Source organism: Cornus florida, unplaced genomic scaffold, assembly GCF_030987335.1.
Source record: "Cornus florida cultivar Cherokee Brave unplaced genomic scaffold, ASM3098733v1 CherokeeBrave_3.0.0_Hap2_Chr07, whole genome shotgun sequence".
NCBI lineage: Eukaryota > Viridiplantae > Streptophyta > Magnoliopsida > Cornales > Cornaceae > Cornus > Cornus florida.
This window is the reverse complement of record NW_026775577.1, coordinates 85,018,430-85,042,378: the sequence shown is the minus strand read 5'-3', so window position 1 is coordinate 85,042,378 and position 23,949 is coordinate 85,018,430. Positions and strand designations below refer to the sequence as shown.

Below are 23,949 nucleotides of genomic sequence, written 5' to 3'. Positions count from 1 at the left end.
TGTGTGTGTGTGTGTGTATGTGTGTGTATATATATATATCTATTATATCCAAGTGATGTAAGCGGAATCGATAAATTTGTTTACGAGGAACAAATTACTTTGAATTTACAAGGTGGGTGTTTTGAATCCACAAAACAAAGGATAATTTCAGAGAAATTTGATATTTGTAATGATAATTGAAATGAATGATCTGCTCTGCAGTACATGTATTTATAAATAAAAACCCTAACCGCATAAAGAAAATCCTAAAAACGTAAGAAAACTAGTAGCGCGTGCAAGGAAACTGCTCAAAAACAAACTTGCTCTGAATATTCTGTAAAAATAAGGAAAGAAACCTAATTACTAAAAACTACTACTAATAAAGAAAACAAATTGAATCCGTTTAGTCTTCAAACAAAAATCTCAAAATATTCAAAAATGAGAAAACATCATTCCCAAGCCCTAAACGATTGAATTTGGCCAAAAGGCGCCCTACCTTGGCAGCTATATCTGTGAGTTGGATCGTTTCTGATAAAACTGAGCTTTTTCTGGGTTAAAAATGCACACTTCAGGATCAGCACAAAAAATTGGTCAGTATGCCTGTTTGGCCCCTTGGCGGTCCAAACGAGCCATAAAGGCTTCAGCAATCAGTTATACATCACCAAGTTATAACAAGTTCTTCAAGTATCGATACATGTGTATATTCAAGTTATTTTCAACTTATAATTTTCCTCAAATGTTATTTATATTTATTTCACATAGTACACACATATATGCATTTATATATAATTAATCATGAAATCATTACATATGACACATTTTTTTTATACATTAACTTGGCATATGTTAATTATATAGAAAGCATATGGAAAATCTACAAAGGGAAGATCCGAATAATGTACAACTAAGGCATACACAACAATTCACTAAATGGTTTGAAGAACAAGTAAGTATTTGTTTAGGTTATGTGGAACCATTATGTGTAATATACATATAAATATATAAATTTTATTAATGAAACTAAGACTTAATTTTTTTTTATTTTATTTCTGTTAATAGATCCAACAACTCCATCAAAATGACCCATCCAAAGTGAGTGATGATTTGTATTCATTGGCATGTGGACCGGACGAACGAGTACAACGATACAATGGTTGCATTGTCAATGGAATTTGATTCCATAGCAAGGAACGGGATAATTATCGAAAAACTCAAAATAGTGGTGTCGTTGTGGAAGGAGAACACGAGTCAGAAAATATTGAATTCTATGCTGTCATAGTAGATGTCATAGAGTTAGAATATTGTATGGGGAGACGGGTTTTTCTTTTCAAGTGTAATTGGTGGAATATTGGCAAAAAGAATGGAATGCGCAAAGATTCTCATTTGATCACTAGTGTTAATGTCTCTCAGAAATGGTATGAGAATGGCCCTTTTGTTCTTGCATCCCAGGTTCGGCAAGTTTTTTATGTAAGTGATACTAAATTATGTGGACAATGGCAAGTAGTGCAGAAAATCCAACCACGAAAATTGTTTGATGTTGCCGATGTGGAAGATGAAAGTGAAGTTATGAAAAGTGATACTCTTGATGCCTATCAAGAATATGAACAATGTGAAGTTGATCGGGTTATCCCAAATGTGGAGGATGTGGATATGTTGCCTTTGAATAGGGATTTCATGTTGTCAGACAATATTAATGTTGATATTGTTCATGGTAACATGACATTAGATGAATGAGATGATAATTTTTTTGATGATGACACTGAAGAAGAAGAAGATATATCTATCCATTGCAGTACAGATGAGGAAGTAACAATGCTTAGTGATGATGACACTTATGCAGATGATATAATGTAACCTTCATCCACGGTTGGTGAATCAAAGATGAAGCCTTTTCTATAGCTATTTCTATTGCATGTTTGGGATCTTCTCTATATCTTTAGTCTTACTTTATTAGACATGTTAGCCATTGTCAGTGCTTAATGTTTACTACTAGTTCATCTTTTATTTTTGGTCTTTATTGGAAATAGGTTTCTCTATCTTTGTTTTGTAATGGAGAGGGAGGTATGTCTCCTCTTTTTGTAATTTCATTTTTCATATATAAAATCATTCTTTTCATGAAAAAAAAAAAAATGTTATCTTAATTCATCCTATACCTTGGTAAGCTTCTGTTTCATGAGTTAATGTTTAAATGTACTGCAACTTTAATTTTTCTTTTCATATTATGCAGATTTTCTGAATATATGGCTCCAGGTCGTAGATCACTGAAAGTTGTCACATGTTCTTCTCCGGATCCCATTCCACCTACCGCAAGTCCAAATGTTGTTGCTCTCTCCACTGACTCTCCTTCGGAACCCATTTCACTTACCACGAGTCCAAATCTTGTGGCTCCATCCACCGACTCTCATTCTGATTTGGGTAACATCACAGCTTTTAATATAATTAGTAAATTATAAGTATTTATGCATAAGTCGAGTTGAGTTGAGTTATGGTTTATTCCACTACTGTATTACCTTTAGTATTACATTTATGCTTGTCTTTTCTAATTCTTAGTTACCTAGTTGATTAAATTAAGAGCTTCTAACACTAGTTTTTTCTATAGTTTCTCCAATGTTTGTAAAGCGTCAAGGAAAATCAAAGAACTGTTCACTGAATACCTACCGGAGTAAGAAGAATTCAGTCTTAATAGAAATTGAGATTCTAGTAGAAATGTGGAAGCCTGTCAATGGTTGGAGCAAAGAGTGGATAACTGAATTGGGAATCCAGGTTCGGCAACATGTGCCATATCATAAGAATTGGAAACATATACCGTAAGCTAAGAAAGAGTTAATTTATAAAATTATAAAGGTACATAGTTTGTTTAATTCTTATTACTTAAATTTATGAAAGACTATTGCATTAGAACTTATATGTTAAATAATAGGTGGGCTATTTTTTCAGGGTAAATTCAAAATGAGGTATGAGGATACCCATATCATGAGATGTATTGATAAGAACTTGAAAAATAATTGAAGGATTACAGATGCAGGCTACATAAACATTTTCTCAAGTTTTCCCCGGAGGAGGTGCACTCTCATCCTTATAAATCTGTCACTCAAGAAAACTGGGATCTTATATGCAATGGGTTTATGTCTGAACAATTTAAGATGAGTTCAGTTGTTTTACATGCCTATATTTTGGTATTTTCTGTATCGTAATTGAGTTTAACCCCTGATAATAGAGCTAGTTGGTAAACATTGCCAAAAATACATAATTATTCCATCCTCACTTAATTGTTACACAAATTCTAATAACATTCCACACTACTAGATGCTCTGGTTTTTAATTGCATTTGCACATTATTTACTATTGTGGTAAGTGTATTCAGTTTTGTTGGAAAGTAAATCAAGTATTGTGCTCCATAATATTAGATTAAAAAACTAGAATGTATAAGTTCTGACAACACCTAAGTATGCTTAACATGTTTAAGTTCTGATAACCCTAAGTATGCTTAACATAGTATAATGCTCTCTCTTTTTTTTCTTTTTCTTTTTTCATTTTTTCAGATAGCCACATGCTGTTTTTTTTTAATAGTCTAGCTTAGTATTGTGCTACTATATATATGTGTGATGAACAAAATTTAAACATTTTGAATGCAGTGAGCAAGTAAGACAAACAAAAAGAATAGGGAAAAGAACAAAGTCCCGCATCGTGGTGGATTGAAATCATTGGTTCGATGTCGTAAGGAGCTGGTATCATTCATAATTTCGTTGAATGCATGACAATTCTTTTATAAGTCTAGTTAATAAATTAATAAAAAAATTTTTTATTATTTGTAATTATATAGCGGGATGCCGAGACACAACAACTTCCTGGCAGGATCAAACTCTATGAGAAGACACATTTTCATCCGGATAAAGGTTGGAGTTGTCCGCGTGCTAAAGAGCTTTAGGAGTCATGTAGTTTGTAAGAGTTAATTACTTTATTACTTTATGCAGGTTGGACCGGAATATAGGTAGGAAGCTCTTTTTGATCCGCCATATTCATAGGGAACTTTTGATCGCAAGACAGTGCCTTCAATTGCTTCATCACCATGTTTTGCTGCTCTAATCAAGCATGTTAGTGATAATGCAATTGACATGCCATGGGTATTTGTAATGGAGTTGTTTCGGATATAATTAATAGTCTTATTTTGTTATATATTTGCTTTAGATATATGTAATATTTGTATATAGGTAGGACTTGTAGTGTATATATATATATGTTAGGAATATGGCATGATAGTTTTTGTTAAATGGCAGGATAGTTTTTTGTTAAATGTCCATTTTTTTTTACTCTTGTTATGGACTTTGTTTGGGCATTTATATATATAATGGTGCATAGGCGGCTTTTACTGTTCAACTGTTACAACTATATATTTAGGGATGTTCTTAAATTATAATTGTTACAATTATATATTAAAGATGTAAAACATAAATGTACTTTTCAAACAATGTGTAATTTTGCGACAATATTTATGATTTAAAAAATAATTCTTTTGTGACTAAAAAAAAATTCGTAACAAAAAAAGAAGATAGTTGTAAAAAAACAAAAAATTAACAAAAAAAAAAAAAAAAAAAAAAAAAAAAAAAAAAAATGAAGTCATAAAAGACAAACCCAACCACAGATCAAGATATATTCTTATACAAAACTATTAAGTTACTGAACTTGCGCAATCTTTAGTGCTCTTAAAAATAAACTATTAATGAGTATTGAATTGAAAAAAAAAATTATACTCTATGATAAGCTTTAGTTAGTATTGTTGAGCTTTTCCGTGATGGCCTTATACATTTTAGCCATTTTGTTGCATTGCTCTACAGGTTTGGCAGCCTCTCTTTTAGCATCTGAAGCCTCTCATTAGCCTTTTCAATCTCTAACTCTAAAAAAGTATTTTTCTCCATAGCATCCCTCTTAAGAGCTTCAATTTCGGACTTTAATATAACATTTCTCTTGTTAGCCACCAACACTTGCTCACGTAGGCTAGAATTAGAGGATGGAGCTATCACGCCATGTCCGAGGCCACCCACATAAGTTGATGTCGTACTAAGAACTTCATCTACAATATCATCCTCGGTCATTGGAGAATCATTGTCTCTAACTGATTGAGATTCTTGAAGTTTTGCAACCATGGTATCCTATAATTCAAATAATGGTAAATTTTGTTAAAGCAAAAGATTGATACATGAAAGGATAGAAAATAAATAAATAAATGGTTTCTTTACAGACAGAAAATATAAACAACCATCCGTTATGTCGTTCAACTGTTTTAGTTGACAGGACATGCATCCATGTAGGAGTTAACTGTTTTAGTTAATCCATTCCGTATGTATGAAGGGGTAGGACTTAGTTTTTTGATCTAATCCATCCCTGATATGTCATCGTCCCATACCGGTACATATAATGCAAATGATCCACAAATGATGCAACATTTTATTCAGTACATCAAACATATCCATATAATCCAAATAGACAATAAAGAGAATCTAAACAGTTTATCATCTATAAACCAAAATCCATCCACGTAACTAACAAGACAAAGTTTAATAGTTCACCAAATTAATTATCCAGCATCCATCCAAGTAATTGACAAAAAATATATATAATTAATTCTTCAATTAATTCTAGGCCAACACCCAATTAGATTGACAGAACCTAAGTACTAGTTCAGCAATCTAAGTCCAAACCCTAATCCCAATAATTGCAGTGTAGTGCTTAATATTTCAGCAATTAAAATCCCAAGCTTAATTCCACATATCGTAGTACAGAATCAATATTTCCAACAATTAACATCCAAGGTATGCATAGATCAAACATGATATATAATGACCCTAGCATGCAACCAAAAATCAGATTTATGAATATATATATATAATCCGTTAAATTGCTAAAATTAAATTAGGCAATTAAACTCCTTCCATCCGTTAACAGCCGACACTGCTGTAAACTTTCCTACTGTTAAATCCAAGAGTACAAGACATTAATTTATTTAGTGTGGCTCTAGTATAGCCTAATATCATGTTTAAAGTCCATGCTTCAATCCGTAAAATTTTTAAAACAAGATTTAGCAATTTAGTCCTTCCTTACCGTTAGCATCTTAGAAAGTTCAATTATACTGTTTGTTCTATTAATTTAGAGGTCAACTTTAATCAATTTAAGATCTTAATAACACCCAAAATCAACTTCCTAATTCCTCTGTGAAATCTCAGAACCATTAGAACAGTTTCCATGCTCAAACAGTAACCACAGTTCGTAAAAAAAAAAAATAGCAGAATGTCCAATTTGAAGAGAGCCTGTTCCAAAAACTTTTGGAGCAGGCTCAAAGTGTTTGGAGCTGCCTCCAAAAAGGGGGGAGCCGCCTCCAAACTTCTGGAGCCGGCTCTCTCCTTCTTTGAGCCCACTGTTCCGCTTCCTTCTTCGTTTCCAATGATCTGCTTCGACCCCGGCCACTTCCACTCCTTCTGTTTGTTTTTAGAACTCTTCCTAAGAGTCCTAAGTATGTCCAGAATCATCCCACCCCTTACTTAAGTCAGTTTGTTTTAAATCAAAACCCTAGAACTTTCACCGATTAACCATGCTTAGGAAGAATAAACACTGTAACCAAACCATACTTGCATGAACTATAACAAAGTTAATTCACGCATACAAAATAATTGATTTAACATATAATAAGCATGTAAGGTTCAATTTAAAAATTAATTTAGAAACCCTAGAGATTATCTAAGGATGCACAGAACACAGGCCAACGGGAGAGAGAAAGAACAGAACTTGCCTGTGATTTCAATTATGAAATCTCGAGTCCACTGTTCCGGCAACATGAACCACTGTAAAGCCTCCTAGTGCTCTGGAATAATCCACCAAAATCCCACCTTGGTCCCCTCTGTTCTTCTCTTGCCAACCCTTACGGTGTTTTGTTCCTTCTACCCTCTGTTTTTACAGAATTAACTTCACGTTTTTGTGCTATGAGTTATGAGCGTAAACCCTAGGCTACAGCATAATGGTTGTATTTATAAACTTAATACAAAAACCTTAATCCTTGTAATATTAGAGACAGAGCCCTAATGCTACCCCAAGTCGGCCCATAAAGCAACCAAGATTTATCCATGTTGGTTAAACACACTGTCTTCCTAGAGACCCTAGTAAACTAACGTAATAACCAAAACCTCATTTAACTTATTGATACTAAAATTAATAATTACTAAATTAATTCATTTAAACATACAAGCCAATTAAATAACAATTTGTCAATTAAATCAATTAAAAATACAAGTAAAAACAATCTATTTAAATCAACCAATAAAATAAAAACAAACAATTAAATAGAACAAAATCAAACAATTAATTAAAAAAAAATCAAACAATTAATTAAAATAAACCACTACTCAAATAACCAATTTGACACATAAGCACTTAGCCACAAAATCAAATTAAAATTTCACACAAAATAAAATTCAAATTCCAATCTTATCCTTTGGAAAACTAGGGGTATTACAATGCTCCCAGATACAAGCCTAAACTGTCGACGATGCTCCCAGATACGAGCCTAAACTGTCGATGATATTCCCTGACACGAGAATAAACTGTCAACTTGAAAAAAATGACACTCCTTGACACGAGTTTAAAATGTCTACCTAAAAAAAAAAAAAAAAAAGAATCAAGAACTCCTTGATACGAGTTTAAACTGTCTCCTAAAAAAAAAAAAATGACACTCCTTGACACGAGTTTAAACTGTCTACCTAAAAAAAAAAATCAAGAACTTCTTGATACGAATTTAAACTGTCTCTCAAACAACAAAAAAGATGACACTCCTTGACAAGAGTTTAAACTATTTACCTGGAAAAAAAATATATCAAGAACTCCTTGACACGAGGTTAAACTGTCTTCCAAAAAAAAAAATGACACTTCTTGACACAAGTTTAAACTGTCTACCTAAAAAAAAAATATCAAGAACTCCTTGATACGAGGTTAAACTGTCGCCCAAAAAAAAAAAAAAAAAAAAAAAAAAAAATGACACTCCTTGACACGAGTTTAAACTGTCTACCTGAAAGAAAAAATATCAAGAACTCCTTGATACGAGGTGAAACTGTCTCCCAAAAAAAAAACTACACTCCTTGGCACGAGTATAAATTGTCCACCTGAAGAAAAAAAAAAATCAAGAACTCTTTGACATGAGTATAAACTGTCTACCAAAAAAAATAAAATAAAAAATAAAAAAATTGTGAACTACATGATGACTTGATCCCTGTTTAGGGTATGTAGGCATCTAGGAAGTTTGTTCCAAGTTCAGTCAACCTAAAAAAAAGGGCAAAGTGTGTTCATCGCATGATATCAAAAGTGATTAGTCACACCCTGTCAACTTGGCACGCCACCAAAGTGTAGCTGCAAAAAGAATTTTGGTTTGTTGTCGTAGTTGTAGCTACAAAAGAAATTTTGATTCGGCAAAGTGTAGTTGCGAAGAAATAAATTGATTCGTCGTCAAACTGTAGCTGCCTAGAAAAATTTTGCTCACCGCCGAGGTATTGCTGAGAGAGAAATTTTGCTTGATGCCAAGGCGTCGCTGAAGAATTCGGTTCATCACCACGATGTTGTTGTAAAACTCACCACTGAAGTGTCGTTGAAAGAAAAAAAAATCTGCTCGCCGCCGAGGTGTTGCTGAAAGAAAATTTTGGCTTTCCGTCAAGGTATTGCTAAAAAAATATTTGCTCGCTGTCAAGGTGTTGCTGAAAGAGAAATTTGGCTTTCCGTTGAGGTGTCATTGAAGAAATAGTTCACGGTGTCGCCAAGATATTGCTGAAGTAAAAACAAATCACCACACGGAGGCATAGGCATGCAAGCTTTGTCTGTCACATCCTTACAGCATCTGCAACAGATCTCTATCTTCGAGACAAATATGCACAGCACACTTGTGTAACTCGGTAACTTCATGTCAAGTGGCTATTGGTTGAGTCAAATCTTTTGGTGGAGCTTCGGCTTGAAATCATCATCAAATTTGGCGATGGTTAACAATGCTGGTGGCATGACCTCTCGGAGTATGGTCTCGCTCTATCAATGGCTGCTGGATGATCCATAGCTAATGAAGATGCTCTGGCGGCGGGTGTTGACAACGTTATCTGAACTAGTGGTAAAACCTCTCTCCATCTACATCTATCGTTGCTCTCTGGGCTGATTCATGGCTACTGACGACACTACCTATGCTGGTGGCATGACCTCTCGGAGTCCGATCTCGCTCTATCAATGGCTGCTGGATGATACATGGCTGATGAAGACGTTCTAGCGGCGGGTGTTGATAACGTTGTCTGAGCTAGTGGTAAAACCTCTCTCTATCTACAGCACAGACAATCTGGCGGCGGGTGTTGACGAAATCATCTACATCTGTCGTTGCTCTCTGGGCTGATTCATGGCTGCTGACGACACTGTCTGTGCTGGTGGCATGACCTGTCAGAGTCTGTTCTTTTCCAAAACGGTGATAGTATAGGGCTTGAAACTCTTGAAATACACCATTGTTGACTAGCAGCCCCTGAAAAAAAAAAGGGGGGGGGGGGGGGGGCGGGGGGGGGGGGGGGGATTGGCATGCATGGACGATTTTTGTTCCAAAGGAACAATGGGTCCTTACGAACTAGTTACATTCCAAAAGAACAAAGGGTCCTTGCGGACTAGATGCGTTCTAAAGGAACAAAGGGTCCTTGTGGACTAGTCGAGTTCCAAAGCAACAAAGGGTCCTTGCAGACTAGTGGCGTTCCAAATGAACAAAGGGTCCTTGCAGACTAGATACGTTCCAAAGGAACAAAGGGTCCTTGCAGACTAGTGGCGTTCCAAATAAACAAAGGGTCCTTACGGACTAGTTACATTTCAAAGAAACAAAGGGCCCTTGCGGACTAGGCGTGAAAAAAAAAAAAAATGCTTACAATTTATACTCAAAGAAATTTAGAGGACCAAAAAAAATAATAATAATAAAAATAAAAAATTCCTCCAGGAAGCGTAGAGGATGAAAGGAGGGAAAACAAAAGTGAAAAGGAGAAAAATTACGTGAAAAAAAAAAAAAAAGAGAGAGAGAGAAAAAGGAAAGAAAAAAAAAACAGAGAAGAAAAAAGTTTTTGCGTGAAAAAAAAAAAAAAAAAAAAAGCGAGAGAGAGAGAGAAGGAAAAATTGTGTGAAAAAAAAAAAGAAAAAAAAAATTGCGTGAAAAAAAAAAGGAGAGAAAAAGGAAAGAAAAAAAAAAAGAGAGAGAGAAGGAAATTTTTTTTGCGTGAAAAAAAAAAAAAAAAAAAAAAAAAAAAAGGAAAGAAAAAAATAGTGAAAGAAAAAGAGAAACAAAAAAAAAAGGAAAAAAAAAATGAAAAAAAAAAGGAAGAAAAAAAAATATTCTCTTCCAACAAGAGTGGAGAGAGAGAGAGAGAAAAAAAAAGTGAAAAAAAAAAAAAAAGGAAAGAAAAAAAAGGGAAGAAAAAAAAAATTCTCTTCCAACAAGCGTGGAGCGAGAGAGAGAGAGACAAAAAAAAAAAAAAAAAAAAATCCTCCAAGAAGCGTGGAGGAGAGAAAAAAAATTTAGTTCTGCAACAAGCGTGGAGAAGAAGAAAAAATAATAATAATAATAAATTTAGTTCTCCAGCAAGTGTGGAGAAGGAAAAAAAAAATTTGGCGTTCTCCGACAAGCGTGGAGAAGAAGAAAATATATATATATATATATATATATATATATATATATATATATATATTGGTGTTCTCCATCAAGCATGAAAAAAAAAAAAAAAAAAAGAAGAAGAAGAAGAAGAAGAAGAAAGAAAGAAAGAAAGAAAGTCATACCAATTATTTGTTCTAGTAGATGCCGCAATCCAACACAATCTTCAGAGGCTATAATCTTACAAGTCCTTCAGAGCCAATTGAAATTGATGTCAAACCCTATGACTTGGGTGGTATATATAGGCAAGGGATTTGTATAAATTGGAAAGTAAAAAATCCAATAAAAATAAAATAAAAATAAAAGGAAAGTTGGATACTTCAAGTCCCACTTGAAAAAGGAGACAAGTCCTGTTAAGCGTGGGACTCGAAGTGGGGGCAATTTGTAGACATTAAAATTTTAGTGGGCTTTAATTTTGACAAATGGACCCATTAAATATGGGCCTAATGTTTAATTAAGTTATTTAATTGGACCAAGCCTGGTCTACTTAAATTATTTAATTAGCCTAGCCCAGATGATTAAATGGAAAGATAATTATTCCTAATAAAATATATTTGGAATAATTATCTTTAAGGATAATTATCATAATATAACCGGCCCGGCCCAGTTATGATATTTTCCTTATCAGAAATGACACGTGTCATCATCCTATGAATCCAAGAAGCCTATAAATAGAGGCTTGGGGAAAGGAGAAGGGGGACAGAAATCCAAAGTCCAGAAATTCAGAAATTCAAGGGACACAAATTCAGAGTCCAGAAATCCAGAGATTCAGAAATCCAGAAGATCCTGAGGGCAAACCTAAAAGCGAAGAACACCAAACACATCCAAAGTCATGCCGTTCTGCACCAAATTCAACAAATCCTCTTTGAAGACGAAGAACAACAAGCACATCCAAAGACGTGCCGTTCTTCCTCAAATTCAACAAAGGACACAAATTCAGAAGTCCAGAAATTCAGACACAAAGTCAGAATTCAGAAGTCCAGAAATTCAGACACAAATTCAGAATTCAGAAGTCCAGAAATCCAGAGACTCAGAAGACACAAATTCAGAATCCAAACCCAAAAGCGAAAAACATCAAGCACATCCAACGACGTGTCGTTCTTCATCAAATTCCACGGTGATCAACAATAAGCACATCCAACGACGTGCCGTTCTTCATCAAATTCCACGGTGATTCAAGAATAAGCTCGTGCAGCCCTTGGATCCAACCAACCAAAAAAAGGAGATCGAATCAGAGGACTGTCTTATTTGTAAAGAACATTATTACAGAGGATTGTACTCAAATTTTTCAAATTAATAAATTACTATTTGCTCCATATTTTGTTTTATTTGCATACTTACAAAATTTGTGTGTACAGTGGCAAAGGAATCATTTGGGTAAAGCCTATTTGCCTTGCTAGTTGAGCTGGGTTGTAGAACTCAACGCCATAGAAACTATTCTTCAAAGTAGGTTGAGCAGTGCTGTAATGGAGGTCACGAGTAATAAGGAAGTTGGCCCAAATATTTTTCCAATCTTCAGAATGTTTCTTGGTGGACACTCCGGGAGATGGAACCAACTATGATGGCATGCGACCAATGGCAGTGAATGGATCAAAGAACTCATCGTTTCCAGTCTCACATTAATTGTAGAAATATTCAAAGTTTTCGGCAAAGCTGAAAAGAAAGGGATCTACGGTTGCCAAAGAATGGCACAGAAGGGATTTTCCAGTTGGAGTGACTAGGGGTGAAGTTCTGTTTTGAAAGTACACTTTAAGCCACATTTGGAACAACTAGAAGGGGCTTTGGAACCTTGAAAACTTGGAAGTAAGGAGATCATGAAGACCTCTGTATAAATGAGAAAGTACAAGGGGAGCTAATGCTAAGTCTCCATTTCTGGCTAGGGAAACCGCCACTTGAACAAAGTCTTTTATGACTTGGCCAGATGGAACGCATATCAAGTGGCCAGAAAGCCAACAAATCAGGAAAGCAATGTGCTCATCTTCTAGAACTGGGCCAGTTTGCTTACAGTGTTTAATAAAAGGGAGATGGGAAGAGATAAACTTCTTACTTCCAGTGGTCTTGGTTGGAAAGAGGAATTGTTCAACAAAGAGGGTGGCACTTATGTCATCTCCATGAGGCTTAAGACTTGTGATGCAACAAATATCTCTCAAAGTGGGGGACATCATTCCACATTTAAGATGCAGATAATTGGTGGTTGAAGACCAAAATAAAAGGGCTAGAAAGAGGAGGGTCGGATCAAGTGGTATGGAGGACTTACTGATTTGGATAATGTCATAGATGCCCTGTTTCTTCCACTATGAAGAAATTTTCTCGTCTTTGGAAAGACGACTCACCCATGAAGACCAGGATGAACGATATATTGGCCAGTTTCTTATGCTAAATAAGGGCTTTACCTTTTCCCCTTTCTTTAAAATAGGAGGGAATTCTGAATCGAAAGGAAGTGGAGACTTACTAGAAGGGTAGAATTCGGCTAATTCAGAGGGGGCCACGTTGGCAAAGGCTGGACCCAATCCAACTGAAGAGTCTTTGAAGTGAATCAGAGTTTCAAGATGAAGTCTAGCAGGGTTTAGAGACTTCAAGAGTACTTGAACTTAGTGACTGTGGCTTCGAATTTTGGTTTTGGTTTGAATAGAAAGAGCTGGCAGGGATGAGCTAGTAGTTGGCTTGGAAGGTTTCTTAAGAGCCATGGTCTGTAATTTTTTCGTGGGTAGAGATATCCTTTAGGGTTTCAGAAGGAGGAAAGATGATAGAAGGAGAGTTGGTGGCAAACGATAAGGATGAAGGGAATATATATATAGAAAAGATAAGGAATGAAGTAAAGGTTGAGAGCGTTTTCCTAGGATGGGTGGTTGGGTTTTCAAAATTCAAAAGGAAGTCTTAAAAGGTTTTGGAAGCTGGATAGTGTAATGCCATAAATGGATGAGAGGTTTATTGGGTGACAGAATGTGTTTGGCGGCTGGAAAGATTTACATGGGTAGAATCAAGAGACCAGCCGAATAACACGTAGAAGATTTTATTCGTTTACGGTGAAATCTTTCAAAAGTCCAAGGACGCTTTTTGAGGAGGAGTAGTTAGAGGAGGACTTTCAAAAGGAAAAGGGAATAATGAGAATTGAGAAGGCTGACGGCTCTATGCCATAAATGGTTAGGATCTCCTTGAAGATACGAAAATCAGTGGTTGGAGAGGATGTTCTCAGAATATGCAGGGGGAGCAGCCACGTGTTTCCTTTTAATGATTATCTTGAGTGTCCAAAAACCTAAGGTTACTATTGGAAGGGTTTTAGTTGGAATTTTTGAAATTCAAAAAAGGAAAGCAAAGAGATTTTTATGGGAAACAGCGAATAGGTCTTTTAGGGGCACACGGCATCTAGGAGATTGGTGATTAAAGGAAATTAATATGATGGAAGCCGAGAAGTTAGTTGTCGTTAGGATTGGAAAATCAAACGACCATGATGGTATTCTGATGGCGGAAATCAAAACCCACACCTTATTTTCAAGTTGTTCTACAAGGCATGGAATTTGGGGGGCATATGTTTATTCCATTATTTTACCCAATGGAAAAGAGACAAGTGGCGAGTTTTGACAAAGCTTACCATATTAATTTAATATTCTAATTGTCCAAGGAAAAGAAGGTGTGACATGGAATTGTTAATGTGGTTCTTTAAATAGAAAAGAGGTACGTGGCAAGTTCCAATGGAACTTGCCATGTTAGACTATAATATTGATAAATATTCCACCTTGGAACATATAAATTATGGGAAAAGAGGCAAGTGGCAAGTCCCTTTAGGACTTACCAAATTTAGGATATAATGTCCTAAAATGAAAAGAAAATGGCATGGAGTTATTATCATGAGTACAATCTCATAAGAAGGCTAAAGTCAGCCAACCAATGATTTATCGACACATGGCAAGCTTTATTAAACTTGCCATGATGGATTAATTTTGTTAAAGTTAAATTTATTTGGAAGATCCTATTTTAGTAGGATACCAATTAGATGGGTATTTTCCATTTAAATAAAAGTTGACTAAGTCATGGGGACGTAGAGGCAACTTTCTCCTTATTTTTTAGAGACTTCAACAATGGTTCAGTCAAGTCAACTTCTGTTGCTAAAATTTAGCAAGACGTGGGATTTAATTTATATATATATATATATATATATAGGCTTAACCCACGATGAAGGAATCACCGTGAAAAGGGAGTCCACGAAGCCATGAGGTCTAAATCCAGAGGAAGTCAAGGTTGAAGAGAAGTTGTTAAAATTAAGGAAGTGAACAACAACCATAACCTACGATGTAAACTCGGTGACCATGACGCCATGAAATTAATATGGAAGGTTCAGCCTAAAATCAAGGAAACCGTGGTCTACAGAAGAAAGGGAGTTAGGTTGGAGAAATTTAGATGTGTACAAATATATTATGGGAAACTACCCACGATAGAGGAGTTGCCAAAATTAAGGAGGTCATGGCACCATGAACTCCAAACTTCAGAAGAAAAGTCTCAAGATGGAAGTTATTCACGATGAGGAGTTTATCAGGAGTCAGAAACCATGACGCCATGAAAGGAGGGTTCTATAGAAGGGACAGACTACTACAAAATCGTGGGACACCTGGCTAAACGAGAGTACGTCGGTTGAAAGTGGTGGAAACCTATAAGGAAACTACCACTAACCAAGGGAAGTTATCAAGGGTCGTGGGTGACAAGGCAGCAGTTGGTGAAATCATGTCTGAAGTTAAGGAAAGGAGTTGACGACGTGAGGAAAAAGAACAAAATCATGGGACACTTGCCAAGTCACAAAGAGAACACGTGGGAATTCATTCTGAAACTACCCATGACGCTAATTCGTTGAAGACTAGAGAGGACGTGGTTGAAGTCTACAACAAAAGATAGATAAGATGGAAGAAGTTACAACCATTGAGGAATCATGGGACATGTGGCAGTCCGAAACCATTCCAAGGGGAAGCTGCTGAAGTTGCCACACCTAGTTAATACATGCATGGAGAGCTCTATAAATAGAACATTTAGGCTTCACTTGCAAACCCTGTTTAAATCACACAGCAAAACAGCACTTCAATATCTTTACATTCATGTAATGCACCTTCAATATGTTTAATTCAAGTCCTGCACTTATTATTCCTACTTTCCAGCACTTTCAATACCGCTTTCTTTTCCACTAGCCATAGTTCAGTCCGAAAGTCCTTTTTCAAGGCAAAAAGAACCCTTGAAGGTGGTAATTCCAGTCCTTCATTCAATCGCCTGATCCCTGCAATTTCCTACTGGATAGTTGTTCGGATATCCACTTTGGAACGACAGCAGTTCCTAGCACGCCCGACATCCACTCCCACTTTCCACTCACCTGGAAAGTAGAACTAGCGCTTTTCCGCGAGCTGAACATAAGGTATATAGATAAAAAATCATTTTTTGCATAGAATTCTTGGAAATTAGACTGGATAATGCCAACAAAAAAAAATTACACTTTATTATTAGTAATTCATACAAGAGCCTGCTCAATGCATATTCATATCCTAGCTTTGTACAAGCTTGCAGTAATAAATCATACACTGGTTGATGAATTGAGCAAGAAAGCTTGCGATTTTCGCTCATAGTAATAGTCATTGGAAGAAGAAGCATCAGCAGAAAATATCATCACTCCATTCACATCAAACCCATTCCCCTTCAAAAGCTTCAAAGCTTCAAAAAATGCATCTCCTTGAATTCCCCTCCCATTTACTTCATAGCTAGGCAGCACCTTACCCTTATCAAACTGCTGGGTCCGAAGCCTGAAGGCTTCCAGATATCCTTTCGGTGTCTTAACCTTGTCGGTGTAGAACTGGTGGTTAACATAGTCAATAACATCTCCGTATCCCTCAAAGAGCTGGATATATGGTATCACGGTGCTATAAAATGGTGCAATGGTTGCTACGGCGATGACTCTTTGATTCTTCAAGAGAGTGATGAGCTCGCCAATGCAGTAAGCGAAACTTTCGTTGTGTTTGGGGAAATTTTCATAGTCTATGTCTATACCATCCAGATGGTAAGTGGTGACAATGGATTTGAGGGAGGAGAAAGCGTTGGATATCCAAAGTTGGAGATTGGCCGGCTTGTACCAGCGCAGGACCTTTTGACCTAGGCTCCAGCCGGAGAGGCTAGCCAAGGCTTTCAGGTTTGGGTGGCGTGCCTTGATAGCTGCAACTGATTCCGGGGTTAAGGTTGACTGCCAGTAGGGTGAAAATTTACCATTTTGGGGATTGCCTAACGAGTCTGCGTCGATTGCGAAGCTAAGGATGAAGTGGAAGTCAATGCCTTTTTCAATTGGAACATCATCAAAACTGACTGGAATGCCTGTGGCTCCAATATATTCCATCATCACCTTCCCATCTAAAGCATTAAATGATATATATAAGTTCAGGAAACACATGCACAAAAAAACATTTTGCTTTGCATTACATTAGGATGATGATGATGACAATGAAAACCATTAATTAATTAACCATATATAAATAAACTAACATTTATAGCAATCCCAATTCTTAATTAAGGATCATGTGTTGGATTAATCCAAAATCGAAAATGAGCTAGTATCACCTTATATATAAGAGACTAAAACTTACCACAAAATTGTTGAAAGATGAGCACTAGAAATGTGGCAGCATGAAGGAGAAAATCCCAAAGCTTAATCATCTTAAAAACTCTCTGCTGATTGAGAGATTGAATGGGAAGGCCAAAAACTTCATGTTATATATATTTTTTCACTGAGCAGGCCGGCTTAAACTGCCATTTTCATATTCTTTTTTATTAAATTAATAAGCTGAGAAAAACAATGTTATATATAGTATGTCTATAGAGTTATTAGGCCATTTGCGATGAGTACAAGAATACATGTTCTCTCATGTTGTCTCCTTGAACAAGTGAGTATCGACTCATAACTATTCTGTTATATATAACTGTGAAAACTACATTCTCATATACGCCGCATACTAACGTATATAATATCACTAGTTCGGAATGTTCAAAGAAAATACAATAAGTACTATGCATTCCAAATCTTTATAGCCGTTTATAGTTTCGTGATAAAGATTCGACGGCGGAATTTAATTCATAAAGCAAGCTAGAATGCCGCATAGGTATAATAATCATATTTAATAAGCCAATAAACCTCCATGCACTAGATGCGAAAATTGAATGCAAGCCATTATATATATAAGATGTGTGTGTGTGTGAGCAAATTGCATTGTACCTCCTTTCACTATAAATCTTTTACAGATTACTCCCTTCAAGATAATTTTTCTTTTGTACAAAACCCTCCTCAACTATTGATGAATTTGTTACAAGAGATTAGTTGGCACAGATGACACTTCACCTAGGTGTGATGCCTCTAGGGACGGCAATGGGACTGGTTTATCATTCCCCATCCCCATTCCCGTTTAAATTTGGCACCCCCAAAACCTCCCCATAACCGATAATTTTTTTACCCCTAATCCCCATAACCGCCTCTGCCCCGCCCCCGCTCCATAACCGATTAATTTTGAAAATTCCAAATTTTTTGATTCTGTCGTAGTTCTGTAACAAAACCACATAAATCTTAAAATCTCTAACAGATCCACATAAATTTGATATTTCAAGCAACATCATCCAACATCATCATTAATCAACCAAAAATAACATTCTTCCAAGAAAAATGAAATTCCAAAAAAATAGCCAAAAAACAAACGTAAGAGTTTCCAACAATAGCCTTAATTAAGAGGAATAAAACTATTCAAAACAGTAGCCATAATCTAAGCCTAAACAGTAGCCTAAATCTGAAACCATTCTCTGTGATCTCTTCAAAACCACTAATTGTCACCAACCTAATCTGAAATAGAATAAAAACAATAATTTTTTAAAAAAAACAACGTTAAGTTAAGAAAAACTAATAAGGTATAATACTAAAAAAATTAATGTAATACCTTAGTCCAAAACTTCATAATTTGGAGAATCATCATCATCATAATCACAAAATATATTGCCATTGGATGGGTCTTTGTCTGAATGAGCTCCCAAAAATAAAACAAAACATTTTAGATAGTTATTACATTAAAGAGAATTTATTTAACAAAAAAAAAAATCAGATTTAATAAAAATCAAATTTAATTACCATTTGGTCCATTCTCTTCACTCAACAACCAACTTTAAGCACACATCAAAGCCTCTAAAGTAGTTGGATGAAGTTTACTATGATGAGGACTGACCAATCTACCACCATGCTAAAAGCAGACTCCGATGCAACTGTAGACACTGGGATAGCTAAGATATCCTAAGCAATCCTTTTCAAAAGAGGATACTTAATTCCATGAGTTTTCCACGAACCTAAGACATCAAAATCAATTTCTCTCGGCAACAACTTTTCTTCCAAGTACAAGTCCAGCTCAGTCATTGTTTGCACTTCATATGAACTCAAGTTTACAAATCGGTCAAGCTTTAACAAATCATCCTCCTCCACAACTTCCACTTGTTCAGTAAAAGAAGTAATATTGGAAGATGAACCACCCACGCTACTTTTATTTGAGCTTGACTTGTTTTGGTACTCGAAAAGTAAATCAATACAAATTTGTCAAACTATTTGAACTTCAACCAATGCTTCTTGTCCATAAATTATATTAAAATAATATTCAACTAGCTTCATCTTGTATCGTGGATCTAAAACCACAGCCACCGCCATCACCTAATGACAAAAATTCCAATATTTCTCATATTTAACCAACATTTTTGATGCAATCACTCTAATGATCTCAAGTGGGCTTTCAAGCCAAGTAGATAGTGCAACTCTAATTTCACAAACTTTTTGGAAAAAACAATTTGAAGTAGGATAAGAAGACCCAGAAAACAACTCTATAGCAGTGTGGAATAATTCAACTTCGCACAAATTTCTTTCCCCATTTCTCAATCTTCATTAGTTGGAACTTTAGTGTAAAGCCTATCGCGTTGCTTTGCCCGTGGAAACACATCTTTATATATTAAAGCGACTTGAAGCATAAGATATGTAGAGTTCCAACGGGTTTTACAATCCATAGCTAACTTTTTCTTATATGGAATCTTCAATTGGCAAGCTGCCTCTTCAAACTTTTCAAGTCTACTTGGTGTTGCTGTCCAAAAATACACACTATCACGTATCCTTTCAATTCCATCCCCCTTTACTTTTAACCCATCTTTCTCAATCATGTTCAAGATGTGTGCACAACATCTCATATGAATAATCTTCCCATCAAGTAAAAATGTACTTGAATCAACCTTGTCTAAGATAGTACCATTGATGGCATCATTTGTGGTGCAATTATCTAAGGTAATGGTGCACAAATTTCTATCAAAATTCTAATCTAACATAGTATCAATAAGCAACTGAGAAAGAACTTCCTTATTGTGTGGAGCAGGCACATAGGTAAATCTAAAACATAATAAAATGAAAATATGCATAATTAATAAACATATATGAAGTGAAACAAAAAAATGCATTATATGAAATAAACAATAAACATATATATTGCATTATATGAAATAAACAATAAACATATTAAAATTATGAAGAAAAAAAATAAACATATTAAAAATTAAATTAAAATTACCTCAAAATTCTTCGTTGCAATCTCCATGAGTCATCGATAAAGTGAGCTGTTATTGCCATGAAACCTTTCTTTGAGTGGTTACAAGTCCATATATCAGAAGTGATCAATGTTTTAGCCTTCTCGGAATTGTAGATCTTTAAGATGTCACTCTTGATTGTGTTTCGAGAAACCATGTTAAACATAGGTTGAAAGTTATTAACAAAATTTTGAAAGAGACAATGGTTAACCATGGCAAAGGGATACTCATGTCGGGAGATATTTTGATTAAACACAAAATTACGATATTCCACTTGATTCACTTGACCTTCAATCTTTTTAAGATTGCCTTGCAAAACATATTGCCTCAAGTGACAATTTTTTTTATGCCTCTTACACCTTTTTAAATGATCACGCAAGCTACTTGTTTCATAACTAGGTGGTGCTTTTAACTTTTTTTTTTTTACAATGATTGCAAACACCATATTTTACACCATCAATTGTTTCCTTAGAAAAGTCATTCCAAACAGTTGACATCAATTTTCTCTTCCTACTTGTATCACCTGTTACATCTTCATCAGGGACATCAACAAATGAGGAGACAACTGGAGTTAAATTAGCATTTGTTGAAGGCTCTGTAAGTTCTGTAACTATATTTTGAGGTTAAGAAGTCACAGATTTTCCCTCCAACTCCAGCTCCAACATCTTTCAAGTTACTGTTTTTAGATATAAAAAAATGCAAACCAAAATATAAAATTAGTAGAAAGATATAAAAATTCCATGGACATACATACAAATAAATAAAAAATACAAAATTATATATATATACACACACTGACACACACATATATGTATCTATGTTAATTGTATTATAGTATATTAATATATTATATTATATAATTGCATTGCCAAATAAAAACGTCAGACTATTTGGGGCCATTATCATCTTCAACAAACTTCTACTACCATTTATTTGACCTTTATGCAAAAAAGACAACATCTCAATCATTATATATATATATAACATCTCACATAACATCAAAATATATTAGTGATTCGTAACAGTAATGAATTTTCCCATTTGATATATATGACACCAAAATTTGCACTCTATTTAGAATCTGAAAAAAATAAGAAAAAAAACATTGGATATAACACGCTATTGCAAGAAAAACTTCAAATCCGATCCAAAAAATTGCAAGAAAAACATTTTGGCTTAAATTAGTATCAATTGATGGATCTTATTGTTTGAACTAACTTGTGATTGAGAAAAAATATCTGCAAAAATAAGGGACGTCGGCTCAGGCGAAGGTCAGCTCAGGTGGTGGATCAAGATGGCCGGTGAAGGAAGCAGGAAAGAGTGTAGAACGGTAGGACTGTAGGAGTACCTGCTAATTGCTTCATCAAATCTATGCGCCGTTGGGAATATATGCCGCCTCACTATCATTGGGAATATAGAAAGTCTAAAAGAAATCGGGAATATATGCCGCCTCACTATCATTGGGAATATAAAAAGTCTGAAAGAAATCAATAGGAATATAGAAAGTTTGAAAGAAATCTTTGGAATATAGAAAGTCTTAAAAAAATCATTAGGAATATAGAAAGTCTGAAATAAATCTTTAGGAATATGGAAATTCTGAAAGTGAAAGCAATATAGGGTTTATAAAATCATAATAAAATATTTTCAGTTATTAATTGGGGCCGGTTTTGTGGCGGATTTGGGGCGGGGATCTGAGTCCCCCAACCCGAAACCGGCCTAGGTTTTTTTTATTAAACCCCTATACCCACCCTATTTAAGTAAACGGTTCCCCAACCGAGTTGGGGATTTTTGCCACCCCTAGATGCCCCATATTCTAAGAACTGATGCACTAACCAAGAAGACAAAAATCGGACCCATCGAGTCCGAAATACGTGCACTACAAGAATGTAGGGGATTAGGGACAGACAAAATCATCCTTAAAAGTGCCAAAACCGTCCCAAAAGGCATTTGGGACCGTTAATGTCACCGTCTCTATATATAGCATCCTAAAATCCATTTAGGGAGGGACTAATTGGGACCAAACAACATTCCGTCCCAAATGAGTAGTTGGGACGGATCAACTTTCCGTTCCAATTACATTTTGGGGACAGAAACTATTTTATCCCAAATGCTTACTTGGGACAAAAAACTATCAACAGATAAATCAGTTTTTTTTTTTTTTTTTTTTTTTTTTTTTTTTTTTTGTGTGTGTGTGCGCAATATATATATTATGCATATATTTGGCAATATTTTTGCTACATATATATTGCCAGTGAAAGAAACGGAAATTAGTTTTCTATTATGCATTTGGTTAGCAATAATTTTTTTGAAGAAACTTATGAGAAAATGTTGTTTAATTAGTTTGGATAGCAAGAGAATGAAAGAAAAATGATTTTATTTGTCAAAATTACCCTTATGAATTTAATAGTAAAATAATAATAATAATAATATATACAATTAAATAATAATAATATTAGTAAAATAATATATACAATTAAATTACCCTTATGAATTTAATAATAATAATAATAATAGTGATAAAATAATATATATAATGGGATTTATAAATAAATATATATGTCTAGATATGTACGTGTCTTTTTATATAGTTTTTTTTTTTTTTTTTTAAGTTTTCATTTTATATTAAGACTCGGCTATTAGATTAGTTTACTTTGTTTTGTAGGTGTAGCGAAGAATTTTAATTTCAAGAGTAAAAGAGTTATAATCAATTTAGGAGCATTAATTTGTGTAAGAAAACTCTCCTTTTGTGGGTATGAAGAAACAAAAAGAAACATTTTATACAAGGGTATAAGAGGAAATTAATATATAATGATACAACTTTCACGCGAAACTAAAAATTTTTACGTATTTTATAGAGAAAATATTTTGAGAAAAATCAAGCAGTTGCGGGAATATTACTTTCCTGAAAATTTTCCTTTTCATGCTAACCAAACAGCTAAAAATTTTAAAAAATTTCTGTTTCTTTTCTTCTTCTTTTTTCCAGAAAGGTTTCTTTTCTTTTCTCGCTAATTCACGCTAACCAAACTAACCCTAAAGAAAATAATAATGAAAATGTAATGAAGCTGTGAAAATTCCCCATCACAAAAACCCGACACTGGGCCTATACAAGACCTCGGGGGCCTGAAAACTAAAAAATAACGAAACACACCCTAATGCATTTCTAATAAAGAAAAAATTGTATCCGTTAATGTCAAAACATGTAAAAATATCAAATTAATATTTTGATTTTGGACCACACTATTCACCATTTTTTTTTTCCCTATTTATTATTAAAATATCCGACAAAAATAAAAATAGTAAAAACAAAAACCAAACACTTTTTCATGCAAAACTATATTTTTAATATTTGTCCCCTCCAAAACTCGTCAATTCCCATATACCTAATACCGTCGTCACCTACAATGGACAACCTTAATATTTACAAAAAATAAAAATAAAAAGACAACCTTGGTATAGTACCGAAGTACTCTAGATGTGAATTCTTGCTGAAATGGGCCGTCTTATTACGTAATAAATCAAAGCTGACGTAAGCATTTTATTTTCAAAAAAGATTTTGACCGGCGATGTTGTGGGGCCATATAGACGTATTATCATCCAACGGCTAAAAGAATTGTGCGTACCGTATAAGCTATTACACACCACTATACACCCCAAGTTACTTCTCTTCT

At 34.8% G+C, this 23,949-nt stretch overlaps 1 protein-coding gene across 1 annotated transcript; it reads right to left on the bottom strand.

Annotated features, from left to right (window-relative positions):
- Positions 1 to 4,808: 4,808 nt before the first annotated feature.
- LOC132266368 (chitinase 2-like) lies at positions 4,809 to 17,033 on the bottom strand. The gene is made up of 3 exons (XM_059767221.1): positions 16,227 to 17,033; positions 16,023 to 16,112; positions 4,809 to 5,129 (listed from the first exon to the last, which is right to left on the bottom strand). The coding sequence occupies exons 1-3, from the start codon at positions 17,031 to 17,033 to the stop codon at positions 4,809 to 4,811; spliced, it is 1,218 nt and encodes a 405-aa protein (XP_059623204.1).
- Between the last annotated feature and the right edge of the window lie 6,916 nt (positions 17,034 to 23,949).

What these genes read in the sequence shown, in the direction of transcription:
- LOC132266368 (XM_059767221.1), bottom strand. Translation starts at nt 17,033, where the DNA reads ATGATGGAATATATTGGAGCCACAGGCATTCCAGTCAGTTTTGATGAT. An exon ending in TGCTCAATTCATCAACCAGT is followed by an intron (nt 16,113 to 16,226) that starts GTATGATTTATT and finishes GGCATTATCCAG; the next exon opens with TCTAATTTCCAAGAATTCTA. An exon ending in GCGCTAGTTCTACTTTCCAG is followed by an intron (nt 5,130 to 16,022) that starts GTGAGTGGAAAG and finishes TTTGAATTATAG; the next exon opens with GATACCATGGTTGCAAAACT.